Source organism: Pocillopora damicornis, chromosome 10 (genome assembly GCF_964200805.1).
Source record: "Pocillopora damicornis chromosome 10, jaPocDami1.2, whole genome shotgun sequence".
NCBI lineage: Eukaryota > Metazoa > Cnidaria > Anthozoa > Scleractinia > Pocilloporidae > Pocillopora > Pocillopora damicornis.
In genome coordinates, this window is record NC_142679.1 from 2,698,808 (window position 1) to 2,709,136 (window position 10,329).

Below are 10,329 nucleotides of genomic sequence, written 5' to 3' on the forward strand. Positions count from 1 at the left end.
CAAGCTTCGATCCTTTGGTAAACAAATGTGTGAAATTCGTTCGACTACGAAAGTTGATTTTGGGGCGCTTTTGACATAGCCGGTAGGCGTCTTGGAAAACTATCTCTGGCCACCTTGAAAAAAGAAGGCGGCTACATTGGCTGCTGCTTTCCAATGGATAAATTACCCCTACATTGAGGGGTTTCCTTCCTCCCCTCCCCCATGGCTTTTAGTCAGGTTTCCCGACAGTTTGCACTGCGAGAGTAATTTTAAAGTCTTGTAGTCTAGTACCTAGACCTGCCACGGCAAAGCGGTTGTAGCAGTACGCGGTAGAATTTGGGTATGAGAGAGTGACCCAGAGGGATCGAACCCAGGCCTTTCGATCTACCTTTCAGCGCACTCAAAAAGTACAGAATAGCTTTAATAACATCTAATAATTGACTCTGACAGACAAATGGAGACCATAAAAGATTTGGTTGACTGTTTCCACAAACACTTCTGGATTCACTAGGCGGTTATTCTACGAGTGAAAAAATCCAACATTTTGGCGTTAAAACTTATCATGCAGTACTACAATAATGATATGCTCCTTTAAAAATCCGTTTACGCTACAAAGGTTTCTTTTCTTCAAATATCCTGTGATCAGCAGAATGCCACCTTAACGCATAACGTTATGCTTTTAACCACCATTTACACCATTTAACCAACAAGAAGTCGTGTTTCCGCGCTTCTTCTCGCGTGTGATTTACTCTTCGCGTGCGCCTCGCACCTGCCCACGCTCGACCAAAAACACAAAACTTTTCGCTAGTCCTGCGGTCTAAGCCTATCTTTTCGAAAATGGTGTTTAGTTGTAAGGAAAGTTGATAAGCTCCGACGTTATTGAACGAGAACTGTAACACGGTGGGAACCACACTGCAACACTTATTTAGAGAGAATCTTTTCTAGTTCCTCGACAGAGTTCACGGGAAGCGAGCAAGTGTAATTCTCGCACACGTAAGCTGTGGCTTTGCCATCCTTCCGTTCCAATGTCTTGAACACAGAGAGCTTGGATGCCAGGAACCCGTCTTGTTTACCATCACATAGCATGAGGACTTTGTTTGGCATGTAATGGGAGTGGACGCACTTTAGGAGATCCTTAGTGTCTTGTGAGTCTCGATCGCCCGCAATAATAATCTGAAAAAAAATTTACTTTGAGATGTGGCAAGAGGTCATGTAACTGAACTAGTCATTGGAGCAATTTTCATCTGAGTGTATATCGTGATCCGAGACGGCTTTGGTTTTACTTAACTTTGCCCTGTGATTGGTTTAGAAAACTCACACCATCGTCTCAACCAAACAGATGCAAAACCAAAAACAACCGCGACCTGGTCACTTGCGTTTTCCCACGCTTCAAGTCATTTGCTTGTTTTCCTTAAGGGACTGCGGGACACACAAAAACTTAACTAAAATGTTTACCTGTTTTCTAGGTTGAAGATACATGATGTAATTTGACACTAGTTCAGGGAGAGCGAGAGGAATCTTGGAAAGGAGGGTTACGGACGCCTTTATGATTTCCTCTGCCCTGGTTATGTAAGACTTCTGATCTACAAAGCTGGACAATCGAATCAAGTTACCAACAGACGTGGAGTTGGCACTGGGCTCCGCGCCATCTTGAGCTGAAAAAGTAAAGGAATATTTGAGTTGAGGAATAAAAGAAACATCGTTCCACACAACATATCCCTCGAATCCGGGGACCTCCTCTTAGTTTCCAACAACTCATCTCTCTTCGTTGCTAAAGTTTTAGTGAAGATGAGCATATCAGATGACGGGCTAACAAAGGCCTGGTTATTACGATCTGGGAGCTTGTGCCCAGGATGTTGGTAACCAGGCTGGAAAATATCCCAGGTAAAAATTTTGTTCCGATCTGGAATTGCTCACTCGATCAGATTACAAAATTCGTCCCCCTAACCGGACTAGCCTGGATCCCGGGCTCCGATGAAGAGGCCTGTAGACACTAGTAACTTCCGATACCCCTACCACTCGCCCTAACAAACACGAAAAAAAACTTTAGTCACTTCGTCATACAAAAATATGAGTCGGTGTTTCCTTGTTTCTGGGATTGAAGAACACAATTGGAAGGAGGCAGAGGCTGCCAAATACGTTTGAAAATAAACTTTGTCACACTACATTTTCTTTAGTCCTCAACTACCACGAGTGAGCGAGACAGAATTTCTCCTCACAATTTCAATACAAATAGCAAGCAGACAAGTGAGGAAAATACTGAAAAACACCAATTAGCAGATTATAAGTTGATCCAATAGCAAGTTCTCCGAACTAATATTACAAGAATTGTACGGCAGATAGAAAGGAGAATTACTAATGAGATCCTTCAAACCTTCCTTCATCCTAACAAGAATAGAAGGATCATCAGAGGTCGCCATGTAGTACCCAGCTCCTGCACTGTCCCAAAACAGTTCGTCTAATTTGGCTTGTAACGTTACGGCCCATTCCAACCACTGCTCGTCCAAAGAAGCCTCATACAAGTCTAATAATCCGCGAATCATGAACACATAGTCGTCTGCAAACCCGTCAATTGGTGTATCTCTAAAAAGAGGAATAACAAGATTGAATTATCCTCTAAATGCATAGCCTACGAGCATTGTTTCCTTTTAAGCGAAGTCCGTCGCGCGAGTAAAAAAAAAATTGATTTTAGCGCGCTGCGGAGAAAGGGGCATGCAAAAAACTCCGCGTGGCGCACAACGTAATTTTTTTTTGCCGTTTTTTTTTTCTGTTTCTTGACTCGCGCGACGGACTTCGTCGAAGATGAGGGACTGCTCGTAGTCTGCCAATTACGTAGGGAACGTCGTTACTTACATCTGCATAACCTCGCCGCCCTCGCCTCGATAGCAACTCCGTAAGAGCTTCCCGGATTTCTTATCGAACAAATGTTTCTTCACGAACTCCGCTGCTTTTGCTGCTCTTTTCTCGTACACATCTTCACCCAGAACTTGGGCTGCACGCGCCAAACCGGAGATCATTAAGCCTAGAAACGAGCATGAACATTGTCAAATTGTCATTTTAAGATTTTTTTCCCACTTGTGAAGGATAATAGTGAACAACGAAGCCTATAAACTACATTTAAAATTTGCTTCCATAAACTTAGTAGACCATGAGAGCATAGAATTGTCTCTCTTTTCAAAGTTAATCATTCTTTTCTTTTCCACAAAACATTTAAAACCAGGAAGGTTGATCATTATTCTACCATTGAAAAGACGATAGCTTTACTATTGCGTAACATCCAATCGAAAATGTGAAACCAGAAAATGCGCGGTAAAAAACACGTGAACCATATTCCACACGATTTGGATTTGCACTTGATTGGCTAAGACGACTGAACACTATAATTCTCGTACATAAATTCACCGTCATCCCTTCTCGCGCTGTTTTGATGAGTTTGCACTTGATTGGCTGAGATGACTGAACACCCTATTTCCCGTGTGTACGTTCACCGCTGAAAACTAGTCCTAAAGCTTAGAAAATTCAATTACTGAGAGTTACCGTTCCAAGCAGTGATCATTTTAGTGTCCAAGTGAGGAGATGGTCTGTTCCGTCGTTCCTCGAAGAGAATTTCTCGAGCTCTAGCAAGCTGCTCTTTTGCCTCCGCTTCGTCAACGTCACATAATCGAGCGCTCTCTTCCAAACTACCCCGCACAATGAGAACATTCTTACCTCGAAGTTCTTTATGAGGATCCTAACAGAAATAAGATAAACTCAGGTACATCAGTCAGTCAATTGGTCCGCTAATCAGTCAGTCAGTCAGTCAAATAAATAAAGGGAGCAGGTTTCTAAAGAAACTGTGATGCTGCGTCGGTGGGAGAGTGTAACAGGGTAGTTTAGTATTGTCAACTGAGTTGATAACGTAAATTGGCCACCGTAAAGAGTTTTAAAGCTAACAACTCTTTATTGCGGCCAATTTGTGTTATCAGCTCAATTGATAATACTAAATTACTCAGTCAGTTGGTCAGTCAGTCAGTCATGTTGATTAGTCGGTTAGCCAACCAGCCAGTCAGTCAGTCAGCCAGTCTCTCGTTAAACATTTTAACAGAGCCAGTCAAGGAAAAGTTCTCACTGCGATTGGGATATTTCCACTTCAACTCGGAGTACATACACTAAACTCGTCTGCCGGAGACAAATCATTGACTCTGCATTTATAACGTTTTGGGGTTTCAAACTAGTTTTACTGGTTTTACCAACCTGGTGAGGTTTGACATTTCCCTCACTCTCCACACCATAGTGTTTTAAGAACATGAAGGACACAGGAACCTTCTCGCCAGATTTGGTTGTAACCCGTTCCTCTAATAACAATTCTCTGATCTCTTTTTCCTCCCAAACACAAAAAGCTCCTTCTCGCTTGTGAGTGTCACTTTGACTTGGTAAGGAATCAGCATCTTCAGCAGAGAAGAAACCACCTGCCTAGTAAGTGGAATAAGGTGAAAAAATTAAATCTCATCGTCCCTTCCCACCTAAGAGTACATATGGTTCAAACAAACAGACCTGTCTAGAGTGAATAACTTCACACCTAGTCACTAAATGCTTCCAAAAACAAGATAGGCCTCAGCAGTAACCCTTTTATTTCTGGTCTCATTCATAATTCTCTTTACTGTCTGCCAAACAATTCTTATGATGTTAGTTTTAGGAGAATTTGGTATTGGATCAACTAATAATACCCTAATTGGTATTTTTCTCTATCCTCTTCACTAGTCTACTTGATATTGTACTGAGACTGTAAGGAGATATTCTGTCTTGGTCACTTATGGGAGTTAAAGGGTTCAGGTCTTTGCCATTAAAAAAATGTCAGTAGCGGTGGAGATTCTTTTTAAATTGTGCATAAGACAAAGTTTCACTTCCACTTTCTTAAAATATTGTAGGAAGTTCTTACAGCTGTATTACTTTCTTTTTTGTCACTTTTTTTGTCCTCAGGTAATAGAAGGCAAAATTTAATTCTTAGGGCCTAAAGGCCCATGATTGATCTCAGTTTGCATGCACCTACCACTAAATATGATTAGAGGTAATACTGTAATCTCATACCTTGTGGCTTAAGTCACGCATAACATACAACGAGATGTCTCTTGTAGTTTCTGCAAACTTGTCATTTTTGCTGGCCTAAGGGAAAGATCACAAAAGTTATGAGATCATCATAATTATGCATAAAGGCAACCAAGCATTTGTCTCAATCACTTCTCAGTCAATCTCAATTACTTTGTAAAGAGAGGAAAACAGCACTTGATCATTGCAGGTTGTGTGTGGTTTAGCTCTCTAAGGTGGCCAATTTACATAGTCAACTCAGTTAATAAAAACCAAATCATCTTAATTAAAGTAGATATGTTTACAATAAACAATACCCTGAGTGTGTTATACTACCTGGAACCCATCAGCATACAGAGCAGCCAGCTGTGCCTGATCATACAGCATCTTCTCAAAATGAGGAACATGCCAGAAACGATCTGTTGAGTATCTGTGAAAACCCTGAAAAAAAAAAAAACATATTTATTTCATTTATAAGTACATAAATGCTGGACTCTTTCAACCCTTTACACCTGGATATCATCATGCATATTCTCCTTTCTGTTCCCTATAAGTTTCCTGAGGTGCTGACAAGGAGAATTTGTTAACAATCAAGAGCTTTTTTAGTTGGTGATCACTTCCTTCATTCTCATGTTCTTATTGTTTTTTTCACCAGTGATAATGTAAGGAGAAAATAGATGCTAGTCACACCTTGGGGTTACAGAGTTAAAGAGGTTTAAATACACTTACAGTTAGCAGAGTATGCAAAGTTGAGATGGTAAAAGGTCCTAGTTTAAAGTATTGACAATATTAGGGCTCAAAATGAGACCATTCAATTCTGTGGGGTGAGATGATCTATACAATAAAATTTTACAGCTCGGTTTCCCACTACACAAAGTCTTCAGCATGCAAATTTTAATTGAACATTTAGGTATCAGCTAGATGTCAGTTTGTCCTCAAGTAGGAATGTAGGGAGAAGTTACCAAGGGGAGGGGGGTACCTGGAAAATATGGATCAATGTCAGTATCTGAACAACTGTGCACCTACCCCTCCCCTATTCCAACATTAACCCTACCTTGATATCAGTTGACTGTTGTTGGGATAAGGGAAGGGTAAGTGTGCAGTTTCTCAGATTCTGACATTTATACAAAAAAAATCTTATGCATTAATTTGGGAACATGTTAAGTTTATTAATCCCATCTATTGCTTTTTCACAACAAAAATAGGGAGTTACATAGACCATAGACCTCACCCTCAGGGTATTCCCCTTGCCACAGGGTCACTTGCTAATAATTAGCCTTAAAAGCTAACCTGTCCAACATGATCATGTATTCCACCCTTATCCATGAATTCCAGAGTCTTCAAGACCATACCACGGGCCTTCTTTCCATCTTCAGACCCAGTCTTATAGGAGGAATATCTTAGGAGAAAGTTGAAATTGGCTGCAGAAAACAGAGACATTGCAAATTAGATCAGTCACTATTTATGAAAGAGCTTTGAAGCTCCAACTTGTGTACTGCAGAGAGGAATAAAAACAACCTTTTGACAGTGTTCTTGGGTGAGACACTACAGCCATTTAGAAAGTAATAAAAGATGTTTCTAAGAAAGCTAAAAGTCAAATTTTTACTCACAGGCTTGAGGAAACTTTGGTGCCCCTCCATATCCACCATATTCTTCATCAAAACTTGTGCTCATGTCATTTAGTAGTTTGTCAATGCAGTCTGTACTTGGCAAACCTTCTGTCTCGCTACCTTTGTGCATTTCACCTGTATGTTGCTGGATAGCAGTTAAAATTATATTTGCTTGCTGTGTTAGCTTCTCCCTGTTTTGCTCCCACTGAAAAAAAAAAAAAAAAAAAAAAAAACAGAATCACTTTGAGAGCTTGTAACAAGGAATGAAACCTAGAAGGAAAGGATTAACCTTTTACATCCAAACATCAGTATGTATATTCTCCATACTGTTCATTATACAGTTCTTAAGGTGCTGACAAGGAGAATTTGTTTAACAATAATAAGAGATTCTTTAGTTGGTGATCATTTCCTATCTTCTTATGACTGTCATGTGTGATTTAGGGGAGTTATTGCAAGGAGAAATTAGACAGTAGTCACTCTTAGGGGTGAAAGGATTAAAATCCTACCTGTTATTAACAACTTAAACTTGATCAGACACAAGCCAAGAAAATTGAGCCAAGTATGAAGCCATATCAGTAAACTTTAGGTATAAAGGAAACTCAAAACAATAAAAAGTCCCTTTACAGGTCCATAATTTGAGCTTGTTCAGTTTGGGTTTCCCTTTTTGATAAGTTCCTTCTGGAATTTTTTTTGCTGTGGTATCATAAGACTCAAAAACAGAAATTCAAGGATATATGTGTATGATTTGTTTGTTGAATTTTTTCTGGGAGGCTTACCACAAATATAATCAGCAGTGGTATAATCAGACTCAAAAAAAGCAAGTCAGGGAGATAAGATTTTTCTAAATTCTCTCACTTTTAGCTTTTTTGAGAGGCTTGCCATTTAGCCTCAAATTCATATGCTAAAAAAATTCCCAGTCTTGCCCAATCATACCTTAGATGGAGTACTATCTGTTTTTAAAAACAAACCTGCTTAGATATATGGTTAAGAATTGTCCTAAATCCTGGGCGGCCGCCAACCTGATCTTCAGGAGGAAAATATGTTGCACCCACAAATGGTTTCAAGTCTGGAGTTAGCCAAACACTCATTGGCCAGCCTCCACCACCAGTCATAGCCTGTAACAAAGTAAAGAAGAGAGAAGAGTGATCATTCCTTAAATTCTCTAAACTGTTTTAAGACAAAGTTAAATAGATAAGTAATGAGAATTAAAACAATTAATTTTAAAAGGGATATTGTTTAGATAGAACTTCAAATTCTTGGCCTGAACTTAACGAGAAAGAACTATACTAATAGCAATTAGCATATAAACCCACAAACAACCCACAATTCCTCCAATTGCTTTGAAGAAGGGCTAGCACTCTAAACGTCAGCCTTTAAACTCTTTACAGTGGCCAATTTATGTTTTTGATTCAATTGATAACACAAAATTACCCTGTTATACTCTCCTACTGTCACAGCACCAGTTTCTTTAGAAACTTACCCACTTTATACTACCATCAGTTGGGAGAATCAGCTTTCAGATTAAGGGAGAGAGAGGATGAAGTATCTGATATATTCTACTTAGACTGCATTTTCATTGAGCACTGACATTCAATTGAAATACACACCATCAGCATGTGGGTAAAAATTAGATGGTGCACAGATCAAGAAGCCAATCAGTAATCAGTACTTATATGCCAAAATTTTTCCATTATAATTAAAATTTGCAGTCTGTTCTAGATATATACCTGAATATAAGTCATATAAACTTTGTCCACATCAGGCCTTTCTTCACGATCCACTTTAACTGAAACAAATTTGTCATTGAGGATCTGTGCAATCTCTTCACTCTCAAAAGATTCTCTTTCCATCACATGGCACCAGTGACAGGTGGAATAGCCGACTGTATTAGAAGTAAAAAATTAAAGTTAATATCATTGGTATTTTTATCATTATAATTATTACCACTGGTTTCATTATTATCACACACCTTTCTGACACATATGACATTTAAAACAATGATCCAGCTTCTGACAAACTCTCTTAAAATGATTTTTCCACAACATGTTATCAAAATATGGACATATTTCAACTGTTGTGGTGGAAAAGGTTTTCAGTCTGGTGAATGTTTCTTAAAAAGTTTTTTGTTCTGAAGTACAATGAATTACAATGCTGTCTCACTTACCAGATAGAAAAATAGGTTTGTTTTCACTTTTTGCCTTGTCAAATGCTTCATCTCCCCAGGGAAACCTGATAAATAATTTTAATTTTGAAACCTGGTGATGAAATTTGATAGGAACCTCCATTTGATAGAGAGGGGGAGGACTGGTGCAAATGTGGGGGGGGGAAGGGTCATTACATTTTATGCAACCAAAAATACAGCAGGGACAGCTTCAAGACCACTTTGTACATGATAGTAAGTTTATAAAAATTTTCCTAACACCAAGTTCAACCCAAGAAATTTCTTTCAAGAGTGACACGTTTTTGGTCATTTTCTAAGCCCTAGTTACCACCCTTACACCCTCTGTTTGTAAATTTGTTAACAAATCGCTATCAGATTCTGAGCATCCATCCTAAACCACATATACAAAGGGTTTGAGTACCCTAAAACTTTAAGAGTGTAATTTCAGGGGCATTTGAAAAAAATTTTTTACAGTATCTTTTATAACTTTCCCATGAAAAAAGTCAGGCAACGGGAGACAAAACATTTCATACGAGTTGCTTGTATGTTCATTCATGTTATATGGAAATCGAACACCCTTTTCAACCGTCAAAGACAACGCCTGTTTATATAAAAATGTATTAAAATTATTACGTACAAAAGTGAAATGTCTAGTTTGTCCAACCGCATGAAAGACTTTTATGATCAAAGTAACGTCAGATTTTCAAGAACGAATCTCTGATCAGAAACTTACCAGTCAACAGGGTTGTGCTTGTGCTGCAGTAGGTAAGGTGATTTAGAGTGCTGCAAACGGTTTGTATGTTTGGGTTTCCCATATCCCCCTTCGCCACTTGCCGATGCCATTGTCCGATGTAGAGTTAGTAAGTATCTGTGGATGTACCAGGAGAGACCGGTATTCCTTACTGTTTTTTTTGCGTTTGTCGAGATCAAGGGTGCGAAAAAGCAGCGAGGAAGTACTGACATGGGGGTACAACTTTAAGGAAGAGCCCGCTTGCTTTTACGGGAGCTGGGAATGAGTGTAAAAATGCAGCCTCGACTTTATTCATTAGTTAGTATGTGGTGTAAACTAACATCAAAGCGGTTTTGGGCAGTCCCGGGCCCTTACAAGTTTTAAAAAAAAGCAACATAAGGGCTGAGAAACTCTCCTATACTTGTCGTTTGAAAAAGTGTAACCCTAGCCTTAATTTTTTCCCAAGTACCACTCTAAACTAGTTTACCTTCGTAGTGACAATCTTCAAATCTCACAAAACTTTCCCTCACTCTCACTACAAACAAATTACAAACATGCTGATGTCAATAAGTCGACTTACACGTACAAATTCGCAATTTTATTGATTGTAAGAACAAAACAAACCTTCCCTTTTGTCCGCTTTCCAGTTGTCAATGCAATAAAGAACAAAAATCTTCCCAGATTTTAACCGTGGTCTGCCTGGGCAGTAATTGATAACCGTTGTAGGTAAGACAAACACATCCACACACTTTAAGTCACAGACTGTGACGTTATTGAATTATTAA

At 39.1% G+C, this 10,329-nt stretch overlaps 1 protein-coding gene across 1 annotated transcript; it reads right to left on the reverse strand.

Moving 5' to 3' along the window:
* Nucleotides 1–382: 382 nt before the first annotated feature.
* On the reverse strand, nt 383–9,837 carry LOC113683645 (spermatogenesis-associated protein 20). Its single transcript, XM_027200899.2, has 14 exons — nt 9,548–9,837; nt 8,818–8,882; nt 8,381–8,535; nt 7,622–7,768; nt 6,654–6,858; nt 6,334–6,464; nt 5,380–5,484; nt 5,047–5,121; nt 4,213–4,431; nt 3,517–3,709; nt 2,833–3,001; nt 2,354–2,562; nt 1,435–1,634; nt 383–1,152 (listed from the first exon to the last, which is right to left on the reverse strand). The coding sequence occupies exons 1-14, from the start codon at nt 9,775–9,777 to the stop codon at nt 901–903; spliced, it is 2,355 nt and encodes a 784-aa protein (XP_027056700.2). The 5' UTR covers nt 9,778–9,837; the 3' UTR covers nt 383–900.
* Between the last annotated feature and the right edge of the window lie 492 nt (nt 9,838–10,329).

What these genes read in the sequence shown, in the direction of transcription:
- LOC113683645 (XM_027200899.2), bottom strand. Translation starts at nt 9,777, where the DNA reads ATGTCAGTACTTCCTCGCTGCTTTTTCGCACCCTTGATCTCGACAAAC. An exon ending in TTAACCATATATCTAAGCAG is followed by an intron (nt 6,859 to 7,621) that starts GTTTGTTTTTAA and finishes TTTTTTTTTCAG; the next exon opens with TGGGAGCAAAACAGGGAGAA. An exon ending in TCTTGTTAGGATGAAGGAAG is followed by an intron (nt 1,635 to 2,353) that starts GTTTGAAGGATC and finishes TTACTTTTTCAG; the next exon opens with CTCAAGATGGCGCGGAGCCC.